A 19,025-nucleotide genomic window follows, 5' to 3' on the forward strand; every position below is an offset into this window, starting at 1 on the left:
TGTTACAGTATTTTTGTAGTTCGCCTTGATAGCTTACATTTCACCAAACCCCCCTCCAAAAAACACATTTCTGAATCTCGAAATTAAAAACTGAAAACCTACCCAACAAATGAATATCTGAATATTCAGGTCCATCCTTACGCTGAACAGCTCCTACGTTTGTACTAGAGTTTAAGTAACCTCAGTTTTTAGGTGACAGTATCACTGGGACACACTGAGCCACAGCAATAGAATTAGCTGTCCCGTTCGGGAAAGGGGAGCAGGCCTCAAATACAATCTAATTCCTTCAGCAAAATCAAATAACCGCAGAGATGTGATGCGACATGAGGTTTTCTGCCTCCTTCACTCTCACATTGTACATACAGCTGCTCAGGAGCACTGACACTGTGCACGATTCAGATGACGTACTGAGGAACTCATGACAGCGTAGAATTCAAGGTAAGAAAAGTGGTTCTTCAAGGGTTCTTTAGTAAAAGCATTTATTGTATCTTCAATCAAAAATGATCATTGTGTGCAAGGTATATAATTTATTATCATACATCTATCCATCCTCTAAACGGCTTATCCTTCTGGGTCGCGGTGGGGTGCTGGAGCCTATCCCAGCTGTCATTGGGCGGAAGGCAGGATACACCCTGGACAGGTCACCAGTCCATCGCAGGGCAGACAGACAGACATACACATTCACTCACACACTCACACCTAGGGGCAATTTAGCGTGTCCAGTTGGCCTGAATGCATGTCTTTGGACTGTGGGAGGAAACCCACGCAGACACAGGGAGAACATGCAAACTCCACACAGAAAGGACCCTGGTCATCCAGCCAGGAATCGAACCCAGGCCATTCTTGCTGTGAGGCGACAGCGCTACCCACTGTGTTCTTATAGCGTCTTTGTCGGTTTTTATCATTGTTTCGGCAGACTTGCTTTCAGTTTGTCAAAAAAATCTGCACAGTTTTTCCACACCTCTAAAGTTCAGTCTTAGAAGTTGGTTGTATTTGCTGCTTCTCACAATCAAAGTAATCTCAAACACATTCAGTGATGTTGAGGTCTGGACTCTGGGGTGTTATGAGAACACCACCAGCTTTTTTGCAAATGTTCATTTTTGCCTGTTTATTTTTCTCAGTAACATTTACACATCTTTACAGACTCATAGCGCTGAGTTGTCTTCTCACAGTGGAAGGATGGACAGAGACACCTGTGGATTCATTTTTTCAGATCTGAAGAAAGAGTGAAGCTTGATCTCTCCACAAAGACGAAAGCTTTAAGTGGTGTTAATCTCATGGTGACAGTTTTGGTGTCTACCAGGTCTTGCAGTTGTTAAAAGTCCCATTTTCTATATATCTATAGTCTTTTTTCCCTTTGGCTTTTCCCTTCTCTATGTGAGTGGACTATCTTATGTAATCTTCTTAGAAATATCTTCTGAAAAATGAATAATTTTGTTCTTATTGGCCATTTTATATGGAGATTAAATAAATGAAGGGTGGTCTCTGACTTGTGCACAGTACCGTGACAAAAATCTGAATGCATAAATGGTTCTGTGCATGGTAAATTGGTTCTTCTCCATGATGAACGTTGTTATAGAACCACTTTTTAGTAGCCTACTGTATGGAACTCTTTTTGCTGAGTGTCCAGATTAAAAAGAAAAAGAATTTAAAGCGGGACGATTCCTTGCTGGGTCTTCTTAGTGTCTCTTGGAAGGAGCTCTCTCTGGTGGGACAAGTGGAAAGAACGAAGGATTTCAGGTCAGATTGTTTTTGTATTTTTGACTTATGTCTAAGATTTTTTTATCATCTGTGGTGAACTTGTTTAACACTGATAACCAATTTGACTGGTTAAAGAATGTTAAAATAATGTTGCACTGTATGTTGACTGTAGGAAATGTATGAGGCCACCAGATGGCAGCCATGTATGAATATTGGACAGAGTCCACTCCATACCAAGTGGTAATGAAAACTCAGGGGGGGTGTCTTTTTTTAAAAGTTTAGTCCTACTTTGCGTGTGTTTTAACAGGACATGAAGCCAATGTAAAGAAATGGATGCAGAGCAGTGGCCCGTTAGCTTTTAAATGAGGCTAATGCTACTACAGAACTACACTGGGCTGCAGTGAACGCCATCTTGGCTCTGGTTACCATAGCATTCAGTCTCAGCTTCCTGAGCTATGGTGAGTGAGTGTGTGTATGTATGTGTGTGTGAGTGTGTGTGTATGTGTGTGTGTGTCTGTATTTAGCTCTTTGTGGGGACCAAAGGTCCACAGGTTGATGAAAATTGTCAAAAAACTGCAGCAAAACATGGAGGAAAAATGTTTTGGAAAAATATTGGAGAACCCAAATTAAAAATGAGACGAATCATCTGCATTCTCTATCTTGCATTTCCTCATTGATCTTTTTCCACAATTCCGCTCATTCTAAGCAGATACAGAAAACACATTCCATGTACATTTGTGTTGAACGCGATCAAAATCTGTGCTTTGAGCGATCCTATCGTGATCTGATCACAGTGTGTCTTGGGGGATGTACACAGGTCAGTTGAAATCTGAAAATGATACTATCACCAAAAATACATGTTGGTTCAAGGTGCAAACTAAGAATGCACCCATATGAGGACTGCAGGCCAATACTGATAATTTTCATGAACATAAAATGCCAATACTGATATATAAAGATTAATGAAACAGACTAAATGGAAACTTGGATTAGCATTTACGGAGAAATATTACATTTATTTCTATAGTTACAAATGTAGTAAAACAAATAAAATGCATACATTTTAGTATAGCCCAGCATAGCATTACAATAAAACAGCTAAATGTTCTCTGCTTCTGGAGTGTATATATATATATATATATATATATATATATATATATATATATATATATATATAGTGTATACTGGAGTAAACAGCCTCATAGATGTCCATTGTTAGCTCTTAGCCTCATGGCTTTAAAACACAAGCAAAAACGAAGAAGCAGACTTCAGACACCAAACATGTCTTGGCTGAACGATTAAATCAATGATTATTGCCAAACTGGGTGAATTAGATTTCTCTGTAATCCACCCCTTTAAAGACAGCGTTGGGTGAGGTGTTTAGCTAGTGACACACAAGTGAATGGAAAAGTCCCCTCAAGGACAGGAATACAAACGTGTTTGCGTTTGCGCGTAAAGCAGTGAGCTAGAAAACCAAATTTCCTCTTCCTCAGATGTAACCTACAGAAATACACGCTAACGCTGCGTCTGCGTCAGCTTTGACTGAAACGAAGTTGTAAAACTGCGCTGCTCACGCGGTTTAGCCGTAATTTCGGCCGAGTCTAATCCGCGAGTCGTGTTTCCTCACTGCACGTTCGTTACTCGGCGCGCTATAACGGTCAGTTCTGCAGTCCGTCACCAGTTGAACGGCCGACGTAGGAAACTTCAGCAGCACAGCGGCTTCTTAAAAAGGCCCAGTAACCCACACTCATACATTAGACATATTTGGGGCGTGTGAGAAATATGCCAACACGTAGGCTCTCTCTCTCTCTCTCTCTCTCCCTCTCTCTCTCTGTGGGAATACTGGAGCGTTGGGGAAAAAAAAACCGTTGCTCCACGTTAACGGCCATTCGGCGGGCGTTAGCCCGATGTGCTAACACTTTAAACGGGGAGAGGAGAGGGACACGGACCGCATTCAGATTTTAAACTGGGAAACAGACAGGCGGCACACTCCCTCCTCCACTCCCCCTCCTCCTTCTCTCTCTCTCTCTCTTCTCTCTCTCTCTCTCTCTCTCCTGCTCTCTCTCTCTCCTGCTCTCTCTCTCCCCCCTTCACCACTATCGGCGCGTGTCACTATTTGTGAACACAAAATTTCAAGAGCCGACTTTCACGCTAACGAACGGCTGGATTATAAATTTCTCTCTCTGTTTTTTTTTCTTATTTTTTTCTTTGAAAAATGTTATATTTTCCACACCGGAACGTTGCTCTGCATCGACGCAGCCCATGACCAGCAGGTTATTTATTTTTATTTTTCATTTTTTCTGTCTCTCCAGCGCTGAGGGATATTTCAGCTAGCAGCTAGCATGTCGAGAAACTGAAGAGACCGCGTTCAGTGCCGTTGGAACATGTCCTATGTTCCCTTTCAAGGTAAGAGAAGTGATATATTTCAACACCGCATCTCTCTCACTCTCTCTCTCTCTCTATCTCTCCCTCCCCCTTTTCCCTCCTCTCTCTCTCTCCCTCTCTCTCTCCCTCTCTCAGCCTTGCGCTAGTGCCACCAATAGCTAATGGTACCTAACGTGTTCTCTCCTCCGCGGAGCACTGCTGTCATTTCATGTCACTCCAATACGTCCAAGTCAGCCTGTGCCGCTCAGTGTTATGCTAATCCATCTGTGCCCACCGCTTGCTGGACTGTGCCTACATACATGGCCACAGCTAGTGAGCTGCCAGTGGGGGGAATCGCGCTGCTTTAAGCCAGATCAGCTTGAAACACTTGTGTTAATTCGCCCCCTCTCTGCTGCTTAACAAGTACGGAGACATCATTGCAGTAGAAACACTTCAGTTTTTTCCCCACATTTGTGACATACTTGGCTCTATGGTCCATGCAGAAGTAAGTAGTGTCCACTGAGATTGCCACAGCTGGAGGAGGTGTGTGGGGGGGGGGTGGTGATATGGGGGGGGGCACTCACATCCATTTCTGACCAGTTGGGATGGTGCAGCCGTGACAGCAACATCAGCACTTTCAGGCAAATATTCTCATTCTCAGCCGGACATACTGGCAATACTCTTGGCTTTGGTCAGGAACCACTAAAGAACCCAAATGTCAGAAGGTAAGAAGCCTTGCCTGCTTGACAGCAGGAATTTGGTCGACTTTTGGCGCTTCGGTCTTAATGGCAGCCTGGTACTATTTTAGTCAGTTGTATAATGCCGGTTCTAATTCTAGGATTGGTGATTCATTGTGGAGAAGTGTGAACAGCGGCAGGAAGGATGCTAAACTACACATTACAGTGAAAAGCATTCTTGCTGTAGTAGGCTTCTGCATCTTGTTCTGGAATGAAGGTAGTAATGTGTTACATAATGCAATCTGAGAGCAGCTATATGAAGCAACAAAGCACAAAAATGTATATATATATATATATGTATATGTGTGCGTGCTGTAATCTCACACACTGGGAATTATTCCGTGAATGAGCGAAGTGTCACAGAAGATTCCAGATCTGAAACAGATGGTAGGATTTCACTGTTGGTAAAAGTTGTTTCAGGGGAGAAGTGATGTGTTTCAGTGAGTCTGTTCAATGGGAGCTTAAAAGATACTTGACAATATGAACTTTTTTGATACAAAGAAGACAAGAATTCTGGCCCCTTATAAAGCATACAAGCATTGTAACGTCTCATTCATCATGTACAATTTAGGGACCTACATTGTTGTGACATTTTCTCTCCCTGAGAGAGTTTTGTGTGAAAATTGACACTGCAGTGTACCGAAAAAGAAGGTGCCAGTTGAGCCCAGTTCAGTCGTAATAGTTGTAGTAGTGTGATTGAAGTACACAGTGGTTCAGATGATTGTCTGCAGTTAGGGTTAGGTATTCTGGGTTTGGGTTGAAGGTGTTTTTCTATTTATGAGCCAAGGGTATGATCAGTTACCATTTGTCAGGTTTCAAAGTTTGGCTTTACAATACCGTTGGATATCTAAAGAATATATGTAGTGTGCTTGAAATGAGAACCAAAACTATTTGGGGTCAAGTAGCTGGATGATGTTGTACTTATTCATGTGTTCACCACTAAGAAAGGCGATAAAGAGTAAAATGTAGTCGACAACTAAATGGACAACTAGATAGGAACAGTCTTTTTTCAAGGAACTGTCCTAAATTGGCTGCATATAACAGAGCCGACAGGCAGCGCTATCACTTGAGTTATGTCCTTTTCAAACTATGAGAAAACCTTAAGGATATCTCTGTGAAGCGCTGGACAAATCTGCCAAGTAAGAGTTATTATCTGATCTTCAATTAATGGCGTTTAGGGCTGTTGAGCACCTTACAGGCTGACAGTGAATTTCTGATGGCCACAGTCAGTGTTTCAGGTGGGAGTAGTATTCAGAGCTATTTCTGCATTTAAATTTGCACTCAAGCCTTTCATACAAGTCTGAAAATTCAGTGTCTTTTAGCAAAGCTAGCAGTCAGTGGTGTCCATACCCAGTATTGTGTAAAAAATTGGACTTCCTTCCGTTTTTGAATGTATGATTTAGTTCCGATCATAGCTGCACCATGTCAAGAAATTCAATTTCCTGTACGCTGTATCTTCAGAAGTATCCACATACAGCGTTTCTTCTGAAATCAAGGGTATTAAAAGGGAGTTTGTCCCAGCTTTGCTGCAGAAAGTATTTCCACAAGATGTTGGAACATTCCTGTAAGAATTTGGTTGCATTCAGCCAGAAGAGGTCAGGTACAGATGTTGGACGATTGGTGCTGGATTGCAAACCTCACCTCAGCTCATTCCAAAGGTATTGGATGGAGCTCCATTACTCCAGAGAACACATGTCCACCGCTCTACAGCCAAAGGTTTTATACCAGAGGCACTGGGCAGATGACCTTATGGTCATGTGTGACTGCTCCAGAGTGTCTCATTCTGTTGACAGTGCTTTTCTAAGGAGATTGTGTGAAGGCCTGTGTCAGGAACGGATGCATCTCAAAGCGGATAAACTCATTCATTGGAAGGGTTGGTACTTTTGAACATATAGTGTACCTGTTAGACAGTATGTGCAACATGGTGTGGAAACTGTGCAATAAAATATGCTATACAAGAACCAGAACTAGACATCGGAACAGGAAGTAACCTACTTTTTCAACTTTTCCAACAGAGAAACGAGAGACATGTCCATTTTTCTCACTGTGTAATATTGCATATCTTGGTCTTAATTACATCACCATCGTAGTGATTTTTTATTCATATTTTTATATTTATATATTTTATTCAAATTTAATCATGTTTAGTAAGAAATTCTTCCTGTTATCTCTTTGAAGGGACACTATGTAACAGGCCTAGCAAAATTATTATATAACTGCCTGATCGTAGTTATTTGAGATGATCACAGTCATTTAATCTGATTGCTGGTATTTTCCACAATCATTAGATTTCGCAGTCTTATTGTATCACAACAAGCATAATGTGACCAGGATGCATTTTAATTAGTTGACGTGAGATAAATAAACATAAATAAAAGAAATCACTTTTTTCCTCCAACCTTTCTTTTTCCAACTTTCTAACTTTTAGCTGTGTGCTATAGAGGGAATGTTTGGTATTTTGATATCTAGTAGAGGTAATGTTAATGTTTAGCATGTGTGCTTGGAGAACAAGTGTTTTAAGCTCACATTTTCACCGTTTCAAAAGACAAATATGAGCTTGTTAGGCACCAGACAGTCTAATGTATCATCTGTTGTTAGCTGCACAGTAAAGAACTGTCTAAGTAAGATGGACTTGTACTATAGTAGTTGCATAAAATTAACAAAACAGACGATCACTATTATGTATACGGGTCATTGACATTAGCCCATTATTTTTTCCAAAAAAAAATTTAGTACATGACCTACATCAAATTATTCAACAGTACCCTTTTTATGTGAAATGCATCTATATATTAATACATTTTAAATTCATTTTAGTATATATATATATATATATATATATATATATATATATATATATATTTGCCTCCAAAAATTCTAAAATATCAGGTGGTGCAACCGTCCAGCTATCTGTAATAATTAAGTAAATTATCAAAAAATGTAATTTATTTATATAAAATTCTAAATATAATAGTTTGGCATTATCTTGTGCTTGTAAACTTAAAAAATAAAGCAACTTCAAACTTCAAAAGTGCTCAATTTACTGAAAAACTTGGGGTAATGTCTGCAAGTTCTTACTTCCCCAAATCTCAGGTGACACAACCAAAAATAAAGGACTTTTATTTTGACATGCTTTTACAAAAGAGGGACTATAGGATTTTATTATAAAGAGGGCCTCAAGTGACCTTCATGGTCCAATGCCAAGGTCAGTAGTTGTTTCACCAATTTTGGAATAAATGTCATTTTTGAGCCTTGGTTAGAATGGTTTAGTTTATCATGTCAGGCGGTGTTACCTCAGAAAAAAACTTAAAAAATGAAAATCTGTAATTATTATAACAGTGTTTATTTATTTTAAAAAATGTAAGAATAAACTCAAGTTCAAGAGAAAGTTTTCTATGGGTGTGTAGATGCCTGTCTGTTTGAAATTAGTCTGAAAAGTCAGGTGGCACAACCAGTAAGTCAAATGGTGCAGCCAGACCAGTACAGTTTTAATAACTGAAACAGGTAATACAAAAGCTTTGATAACAGTAACTATATTTAAGATAGAAAATGCACATAGATATAAATGCAAATAAGTATGCAGATATAAAATGTGCATCATGCCCTTTTTAGTAAGATTTTTAAAAATGGTCATTTTGACACAGCATTTAGTTGCCAGCAAAAATTTCATGATCGTGACAGACCTACTGTGTCAGATTTGGCAAAGATTTCAAACTTCCCAAAATGTCAGTAGTATCACTGAATGAAATGTTGGCTGTTGGGATATCTTATGTTTCAAACAACAGGCATTATGCAACTGGGCTCAGTGGGCTCAGTGGGCTGAGGGCTAAAAAACAAAACAGCTAGCTAGCAGCTCATTAGCTTTACATTTTGTGCACAATGACAGTAAATGTGGAGAAACTGTATTCTTTGAATAGTTCAGTGGTTTCTTTACATACGAGCCAAGCGTCCTCGCGTTTTAATACAATAAAAAGAAATTCTTCACACCAGTAGTCTCTTGTCCACGCACTGCCACTTGTTATGCAGTATTAGCTTGTAACTGCTAGCTACATATATGTTGTTACATGTTGCAGTCAGTGACAACTGTGTGGTGTCAAAGGTCAGTGATTTTTAAAAATGTATTTAATAATTCAATAATAAATACAATAATAATATTTAATGACATTGCACTGTACATTTTAATAGTAAAAGTACTTCATAAATATGTTTTTACGAAAAATGCAAGAAATGAGTTTTTAAAAACAGCTTTTATTAGTGGAAGTCGGGGTTTAGGCAACTTTCTGGTGCGACAAATCAAACATCCTTGTGGGCCAGCATTGGTCCGTGGGCCCCACTTTGAGCAGCCCTGCTAAAGAGACTAAAGAGGCAATATATGACGCATCGTGGCTGGCTAAGGAACAGAAACATCAGCAGCCAGTCTTGGATCATCTAAATGAAGGCAAGGCAGGGTACGTTTGTTTATGTGGCACATTTTATAGAGGTGTACAGTTCACTTGTTTATAATTCGCAAGTGCTTAAGGCAATAAAATCAAGAGATAATTAAGCAGGCATTAACAATCTATGAAGTCAACAATAAATAAATAAATAAATATATATATATATATATATATATAAATTGAAAGTAAAATAAACAAAAATATAGTATAATAAAACAAAAGAGATAAAATGAAGTCATAATGAAGTCATTCAGAGTTTGGCTGCCCTTTCTTTGTGCCCGTTTGCTTGCTGATAACCATATTCATGAACCAGGACTCAGGCCTTATGAATAAGCACAAGGGGGTGTAGCTCTATGGTACAGAGCTTGTTATGTGGATCCTTTAGCAGACGCTTCTGGACCTTTGATCTCTCCTTCAGGCCAACTGACTGCTACAGTAATGCACACTTTGCAAAAATGCCCAATACCTGCACATATTTAAGCATGTTTTTTCAAATGACATTGAACTTCTCCTCAAGCTTTTTAAAGATGCTGTAGATAATATGTCCATGTTTTGCTTATATGTCGCATATCAAGCCTGCCATGGCTGCCCATGTGGCTTGTAAAGAGGTGGACTAAGGAATAGAAAGGGTTCTCTGGGACAGCACTGTAGAGTGATGTATTTTCTCAGTTTAAGCACTTATTCCCTGCTTTCCGCCATGTTCTGCTTGGGCTGCACAATATTGTTCCTTAATTGTTAAAGTGACATCCACCAGTGCAGTACTATCCCAGAAGTATGCAACATGCAAAATAGTCTCTAACCATGGTTCAGAAACAGAATGGAAAGTGAGTCAGCGCGCTCCAAGCCAAACAAATATTTTAACGTTTACGCTCTTGCATTCCAATCCCAACATAAAGCTCCAGTTAATACCAGTCCTTTTACAGAGGCTGCATGTAGGCGTAATCGGGGCAGTTGTGGGCTGGAGGTTAGGGAACCAGCCCTGTGACCGGAAGGTCACTGGTTTCATCCCCTGAGCTGACAGTACATGACTGACGTGCCCTTGAGCCAGGCACCTAACCCCCAACTTCTCCCCGGGTGCTGTGGATAGGGCTGCTCACCGCTCCAGGCAAGTGTGCTCACTGCCCCCTAGTGTGTGTGTGCATTCACTAATGTGTATGTGGTGTTTCACTGCATGGATGGGATGTAGGACTAATAAGGGTCACTTAATAAAAATAATAATAATTAATATGGCGGAGCTAATTGATAGTGTTCCAATTATGTCAGAATTGCCACCATTTTGGTTGGCAACTTTATTTTCATTCAGCAGTGCTGTGGTTATGTAAAACACGTCTTTTAACACTTTTTAAATCTCAGCGTATTAACCAATGTATGCAATGTTTGTGTATTGGCTTGATTTCATTTGATTTGTTGCTGTAGTAATAAAAAATGAAAGCTTAAATCTAAACGGATTAGATTTCCTGCTGCATTATTATTTTGCGTCCCAAACCGTATACTAGTACACTAAAGAGTATTCAAGAAATAATAGTACATATATCTTTAGAAGTGCACTTATTATTATAGTAGGTGAAGTACAGAACTGTGTGGTTTGGGAGGCAGTGTTAGATTAGCCAGTGAGACGAGTTCAACAGCTCCAATGGCTGATTATAGCTTGTGCTGCTCATTGGCTGCTCAGTAAACATTTCCAGACAAAAGTTTAAGGTATTTATTGATTACGGATGATCTATTGAGGTAAGCTGATGCATTTATTGAGGTAAACTGATGTTGGCTTCATATCCGCCAACTTTTGAAATTCGTTCTACATTTAAGGCACCTCAGAGTAACTGCAGTAGCATTTAAGGTGGAACAGAAAGTTCAAATGAGAAACTGGTGAATAAGCAAACTTGAGCTTGATATATATGATTGATTTTATTATTTAAGAGCTTTGGCAGTTTTGGTAGCAACTTTTATGTGGTTTTATGAAATATCACGTATTGAAATGATCTGAACTCTGTGGAAATAAAGGTTATACAGATCTAGTCCACAAATCTAGCTAATCTTCTCTTTGTAGCGTTTTTTCTGGAGACTGCATCTGAAGCATATGCATATCATTTCATCCTTTTTGTGGTTATTATGATCAACTTAGCTTGGTTTTTATCCACCTGCAGGGTTGTAACTGCAGCAGTGGTAATGAGACAAGCTCTATCAGAGCACAGAGTTGCAGCTTGCGTACCGACATGGCGTCGTGGTCTTCTTAATGACGTTATTGAATGCTATGAACAGACTTGTAAATGGAATTTTATTTTTTGAGAGTCAGTAAATTGTTCCAACATTTATCCTGTAATAAAAGGTCCCTTTGATAAGTCTAAAATAAGTCAAAGTACAATATTACATGTTGTTAGTAGAGTTAACAAATTCCCCATTTAAAAATGCATACTTTACAGCATTTGTGCAGACTCTCTTATCCACAGAAACTTAGAGTTTGATTACTTTGCAAAGGTAGTGCCCAGTCAGGGGATCAAACTTCAATCTGCAGTGTGGAGGGCAAAAGTGTTACTCACTGTACTATGCCGACCACACATGCTAGCTGGCTTAATGGTTTATCGCATACACACAAAATCAATGAAGGAATCTGTAGCCTAAAAACAAAAATACCATATAGATGCGAATATAAACCTTATAAAATAATACATTAAATGAAATCACACAAAACATTATTTCGATACAAAAACATTCAGGATTTTAGAGGTAAGACATATATAATAAACTGGTGGCCTACATGGAATGAAAAGGTAATGTTATTAAATGATAACAGAGATTTCAAATGTTGTGGAACATTTCAGCAAATTCATTGTTTTTTTAACTAGTCATAGGATTACAGATTGGCTTATTGTGTACTCTGAGCATCCTAACCAGTGTAATTCTTTGGATGTTTAAATGAATGAAGCTATTTATATGATCCAAACAGCATAAATAATTTTTGTAAAAAATAATGTGGGTCGATCTTTAACCACATCACATCACGGGTTCACCAGTGTGTTTTCTGTATATTGGAGGGTAGATCACAGTCACAGTATATAGCAATATAATTGTCATATGATGGACTGGCGACCTGTCCAGGCTGTATCCAGCCTTCTGCCCAAAGACTGCTGGGATAGGCTCCAGCACCCCCCCGTGACCCAGAAGGATGAGCAGTTTAAAAAAATTAAAAATAATCGCATCATGGTATTTTCAACAAATCGTGCAGGCCCCACCAGAACATTGAACTACCAACTTAATTTCCACTTTAACTTCCATTACTAGAACGAAAATTAGCCCCATGTGAGAAAACGTTTATCTGGGTACATTTTTTTTCATCCTTTTTGTTTTTCAAATATTGTAATGCTTAGTACAAAAACTTAAATATCACAATGTGACTTTTTGCCAATATTATTCTTTTTTTTTTTTGATTCAATGGAAAATTGGACATGTTTAAGAAAATGAGAGCAGTGACTTTTGAGTGTAAGGACTCCTGTCTAAACAGCTCACAGCTCTCTTCCCCAAAGGAGCAGAATTACTCTTCAGAGAGCTTAAATGCTGATATCAGGAGCGTGACATAAGAAGCACACTAAAACCAAGTGGAGAGAAGAGGTGTCGTGGTGAGGAGTAGACCACGTTCTCGGCCTAATTCACATTTGCACATAAGAGCGTTTAGCCCAGAGCATAACTTAATGCTCCTTGGCAGAAAGAACTGACTCAGCCGTTTGATTTGAGTTTGCGGTTCCTTTCTGCCAAAAGGTCATTCAGAGCTCAAAATATGACGAGGCTTACCCTTCACAGATAATGATACCACAAGCACTAGGCACCTGAGTGTGGATTCACAGTGGACGGCACGGTGCGGTGCAAAGAAATATAAAAGAGCGAAAAAATCAGACCACGGTTTTGGCTTAGATTAATGTTTCTGATTGTTCAGATTCTGATGTGATATGCAGTACTGTGATAAACCGTCAGAGACCATCTCTTATTTATTTAGTTGCCAAGCAAAAAGTTTTATTCATTTTGGTACTATTCTTTTTTCAGCATCAGAAAAAAAGAAGAAAACATATTTAGCAGAAAATAACTAAATATAATATCAATTGTTTGAGCATTTAGTTCGTCCACCCTTTGTTGTTACTACAGCTTCCACTCTTTTTAGGCGTCTTGCTTTTAGTTTGTCAAAGAAATCTGCAGGGTTGTTTTTCCACATTTCTGAAGTTCAGTCTTAGAAGTTGGTTGCATTTTGTGCTTCTCGTGATTCAAGTAATCTCACAAAAACACTTTCATTGATTCTGAGGTCTGGACTCTGGGGCAGTCAGTCCATTGTTCTGAGAACACCAGCAGCTTCTTTGCTTGATTTGCAATTTTTATTCCTTTTTCTCGGTTTTCTCTTCTCAATAACAGCTTCTTGAAACCCTTGTGGATGTTTTCAGATCAGAAGCAGGAGTGGATCTTGATTTTCTCCTCTCAAAGATGAAAGCTTTAAGTGCTGTTTATCTGATGGTTAAAGTTTTGGTGGTCTACCAGGTTGCTAGGAGTCTTATTTTCTCTATATCTTTCTTCATATTAGTAGATTATATCTAATCTCCTCAGAATGATGTTCTGAACATGAATAACTTGTACTTAATATCCATTTTAATTGGAAATGAATGAAAAGTGGTCTGTGGATTCAGGTGTGACCAGCAAATCTGTAGATCACCATCCATTCAAAAAACTATAAATGTAATTATATATGTACCATACAGAAGAATTAACTTGTTTGTTTTATGTAATGTAGGTTTACTTTATGAGTCAGGCTTGTTAAATGATTAGCTTGATAGAAAAATCTGCCATTTTCCACACAGGTTTTGAGTTCATACCTTGATTTACTTTTTAATTTACTTTTTTGATTAATCCATTAGAGCTAAAAGTCCAGCATCGCTAACAATTGGACTGTAATTAGACTGTTTTGTATGGCTCGGTCAGTTCAGTGTGATGCTGTGGGGTATTCTCTTGCAGTTGGAGTACAGTATTTTGATTAGAGCATATTTTCCATAATTGATTTATCGTCTTTCTTAAAGCATACCCATACTTGTACTGAATCGCTAATTCCCACAGTTAATATTTTATTGCCTGTGTTAAGGTTATCTGACCTGTAGGCTTATCTCCTGCAGTCGTGCAAAACTGGCATGCAGGCCACACGTCACATTAGGTCCGGATCGCGATTCAAACCTCGCTAAAATACCTTGAACACTTTTCATTAGCTGGCTTGCGGGAGGATTTGAAATTCTTCGGCGTGTCAAATTAGATGCTGATACTGCAGCTCATGATATAATTGCTTAGAAATTAAAATAAAATATTATTAAATCACTCCAGCTCAGCCTGAAGCAGGGTAACCGTTTGTGACTTGGATACCCAACCGCTGACTGACAGAAATAGTGCTTGCGCAAGACTCCGTGCTTAAGACTCCCGTGGCCCTAGCTTACCTTCTCCGCTAGTCATTTAATCAGCCATTCACGTGTCTCATACATCACGGTTTGTCTCCTCTTTCACACCTGAAACTGTTTTAAATGCAGCATCTTTTTTTGTAAAAGTTCAAACAAAATGAACAGTTCATTTATTTTTCTAGACACTCACCATGTTATTATTTAGTCCTGAAACCACTGCATAAATGCTATTTCTGGACATCAGTCTCACTGACTATTCGCCTATTATAAGCAGTAGTGTCTATCATTGAAAAACACTCCAGCTGCATCACTTCTGGATGCTTTCAGCAGTAGTGTCCTTGAGAGGATTTGAGTATATATGTGTAAAGTGTGTCTGAAGGCCAGTCTAAGAAAGAGTCAGGTGGTGAAGGAGTAATAAAAATAAGAGTAGAGAACAGTGTGATTGGCTTAATCAGCTGCACTGAAATGGACAGGCAGAGCAACAGACCCAGTGGACCCTTGTCATACCAATAGCCTATCCATGTAATTTTAGCATGACCCATAGCTTACTGTCAACTAAACTTTGTGTCTCTGAAATGTGAGTGAAGAAGGAAAATGAAACCTTAATGTATGTTAATGTGACAAGATGTTGTTCTGAGTAATTTTGGACGATTTCTTTGTCCATTTGGCTTATTCTCATGAACATTTACCAATTTAAGTGACAAAATTCTCATTAAAATACATTTTTTTCCCACAATCTGTATACTGCTGTTAAACATAGCATTTGCACTTTAAAGCTAGTTATTAACAGCGAAAGAAAATTTTGCAATTTTATCTCATTAGTCACTGATGCATTTCTTTACATATAAAATTATGTTGTTCCTAATAGTTTATAAGGAAATTCAGTAAATAAAGTAATGAGATTAAACATTTAACTGTAAACATTTTTTCTAACTAAACAAAAGTAAAAAAGTGATAAATAGTATTATAGTATTAAGTAACATATGTAGCTACACTGCAGTAATAAATTAGGGTAAAAAAGGCAAAATAGACAAAGAATTTAACCATATGGAGGTCCAGTTGACCTACTAAATATATGAATATTTATCTGCCTGATGATTATGACACTCAAATATTTATGGACACGGCTTGGGGTGATTTTGTGAGACAGATACATTTGCACAATGTAAAGGGCAGCTGACGCTTTCATAATAAAATCAGTTTAAAAAATGGGTTACATGGTTTAGATATGACTAACAATATATGTGTGTTTGTTTTGAGCTGCGTGAGTTTACCTCATTCAATACGATAGAAATGATCATCTTAATATCATATAATAATGTGTATCAAAATACATGCTGATAGTTTTCCCTCAGCATTGTGTTGTGTTCTGTCAAGCTTGACTAGTAAGAATTCATACAGAAGCCTTTATTCAAGTTCAATCAAGAAAGCCTTGTTTTGGGGAGTTGAGTTATCCTGTCCTAGCTGCTAGTTATAGTGTTTTAAATGCTTTTTGATGTTAGGATTAGCAGTTCTTTGCTCATATTGACAGTTATGTTTGAACAGAAACGTTTTCTGAGAATGCCCTCAACCCCATTCTTTCATTACTGTACTAGTGGTAAACATCTCTGGCTAATATGTTTCATACGGTAAGGCAGGGATTGTGGAAAAGTTGAGTAAATGCAGTAGGAAAATATCACCTCAGCTAACCTGCATTTATTAAAAGACACTCATGCCAATCTTCAAAATGTCCTTTCTGTTTTTAATGTTATTATAACACCGTGCTCAGTTTCAACCACTGACTTGGCCAAAGCAGCGTATTGGATTAATCTAATGTACAGGGACAGTAAGATGCAGCAACCAACCAATGTTTGGTTGATTTTTCTGGGCAATCCTGTGAAACTCTCCTCTGGAAGTCCATTTAAGGTAATGACATGAGGCAGCAGCATCTGAGGCGTCATATTACTTGCCTGCTTTTGCGCTAGGTTCAAGACTGAAACCAGCCACAGTTTCATGATACACAATATGTATCACAGTATTTCACAAGTTGGAAGAAACACAATGTCACATTTTAAAACCTCTGTCAAAAACTGTGTTTAATATTTTTTTTAATTCTGCATTTTATGCAACACTCACTAGAGTAGTTTCGAGTAGTTTCGGCATGTCCGTGTTCATGTTGGCCAGAGTGAAACATAGCAGCTTGTAGAAAATGAACTTTAAGTATATGGACCATTCAGACTGATAGAGAATGTGTTGTATGTGGTTCTATATAGAACCTTTTCGAAAAGGGTTCTATATAGCACTAAAAAGATGTGATGTCAAGCTTGTTACAATATCAGCTCTAATTTTAACAATATAGAACCATATACAGCACATTCTCCATCAATCTGAAGAACCATTTCACCATGCAAAGAACCCTTTAACCATACACATAGTTCTTTAAATGTTCATGGTTCTATATAGAACCATTGTCTTTACTAAAGAACCTTTGAAGAACCATCTTTTTTAAGAGCGTAGGTGTCTGTTACAAACTCTAACCCCTCAATTTCATCTTGTAAAAATAATTCTTCATTTCTTTCCATTTTTTAAAGATTGTTTTGATTTTTTAGATATACTATTAACTTAATTAAGAAAATATACGAACATGCTGCCCCATGTTTTCATGTCATTACCAAAACACAAGTTTCGGTAGTGATTTATTTTTTTTGTTTAGTCATATTTTAGCCTGCCTTTTAGATCAGGAAATGAGACTGCATCCTCGTCCCTAATTACCACGTGGTGAGCCGTTACATCCCACTTTTTTAATGTAAATCTGTCCCAAAGGCATTTAAGAACTGTACCGAAACACATATTTTCAACAGTCAAGTAAACGTTTCTGTGTTTTAATGAAAAATAATATAATGTTATGTGTGAACATCTGTTCAAAGTTGAGTTTCCTAGTCAAATACTGGCTATTTTAGCTAATTTCAAAGCTCAAAATGAGCTAAAATTGTCACTACTGAAACATTTGGTGAAGTTTCGGTAGTGTTATGGTCATTTTGTGAATAACAAATGGAATTCAATCATTTGTTGTCATAAAATAAACATAATTAAGGTAGAGTCACTCAAAGCAAAAGGAATTCAGTAGAAAGTTCCATAAAAGTTTCACAAGACCTCCTTTATTGCTGGATGTACTGTGATTGTTTCTGAGCAAGTGTTCAAGCTCATTCAGGGCGCAGCCCAAATTGGTATTGTGTTGTTTAATCAGGGTAATGATAAAACACTACTGATGTTCGTGACTCGTGTTCCTGTTCAAATGTAGATTGTGAGACAGACTAAATAAAAATCTACAGATGTTCAGCGTCTTTAGATCACGTGTTGAGAAAGTGTTGAGAAGTAGCGCTGTTAATGAAGAAGAGTAGACTAAACAGCAGAAATAGCCAGGTTTTACCGTCAGCCTTAGTGGGAATTTGAACATTCATAGGGCGAAGAACTTACTCCACAGAGGCTCCGTCTAAATGTTTTAATAACAGTATGCTCTGAAAAGTTTATCATGCCGTAATGTATCATGAAAATGAGATCATTATCACATAATATCGATATCATCGTCATATCGCTCCACCCCTAGAGTGGCGTGAGCTACCGTAGATCCACATGTTCATTCCTGTGGCGTATGAAGAACCCTTGAGGTCTTGTTGATGCGGCTTCTTTCATGATGACTTGATTGCCCTGGAGTGACAGCTGCACACACACGCGTACAGCAGTCATTCTCGCTCTTGAATACACACTTACGCACAGACAGTGCACTCGCACCCCCTCTCAAATGAACTCAAACAAAGATACGGCGCGAACGTGCGGGACGAGGCAGGTTCTTGTCGCCTTAAGGTCACAAGTTCAGTTGTCATGGAGAGTGTTGCTGGTGTGTCCTTTAGCCAGCACGGGTTGAGCCAGGGTAGGAAAGTCATTTGTAAGAGCCACACAAAAATGGCTGTAAAGTATTCCCCTGAGAAGCTGGACCTGTGCCAGCTCACTAGGAGGAGGCACGCTCTCAAGGAACGTATAAACAATCAGTATAATTAAGGAGTTTATTCTGGAGGTTTTAACCCTTGGAAGCTGCAGTCATCACCGGCCGTACAAGCATGCTGTAATTTGATATTAATTATTGCTCACTTGTAGCTCATTGAAACAAGTGGAGTTCTGTTGAAAATGCAGATTGTGGATGTTTAAAGGAGACTTTAGAGTTTAATATACTTTCCTCGGCTCTCTAATTCAGGTTTTGTATAGTGTGAGTTTTCTCATCTGTTAAGAAATGAGACGACTTTCATTGGTCGACTCTGTCGCTGCGCTGCTGTGTATAGTTTAGAAATGGCTGCTGTGGACCACAGCACTGTGAGACTGTATAGCGTCATGGT

At 38.5% G+C, this 19,025-nt stretch overlaps 1 protein-coding gene across 1 annotated transcript in view; it reads left to right on the forward strand.

Moving 5' to 3' along the window:
- The first annotated feature begins 3,895 nt into the window (after window positions 1-3,895).
- The window catches only part of si:dkeyp-72a4.1 (uncharacterized protein LOC100148058 homolog), a 77,105-nt gene continuing 61,975 nt past the window's right edge, over window positions 3,896-19,025 (forward strand). The window contains exon 1 of the mRNA XM_036557903.1: window positions 3,896-4,107. Coding sequence (XP_036413796.1) covers window positions 4,086-4,107 — 22 coding nt within the window. The 5' untranslated portion in view covers window positions 3,896-4,085. The remainder of the gene's footprint in view (window positions 4,108-19,025) is intronic.

Source organism: Colossoma macropomum, unplaced genomic scaffold (genome assembly GCF_904425465.1).
Source record: "Colossoma macropomum unplaced genomic scaffold, Colossoma_macropomum, whole genome shotgun sequence".
Classification (NCBI taxonomy): Eukaryota; Metazoa; Chordata; class Actinopteri; order Characiformes; family Serrasalmidae; genus Colossoma; species Colossoma macropomum.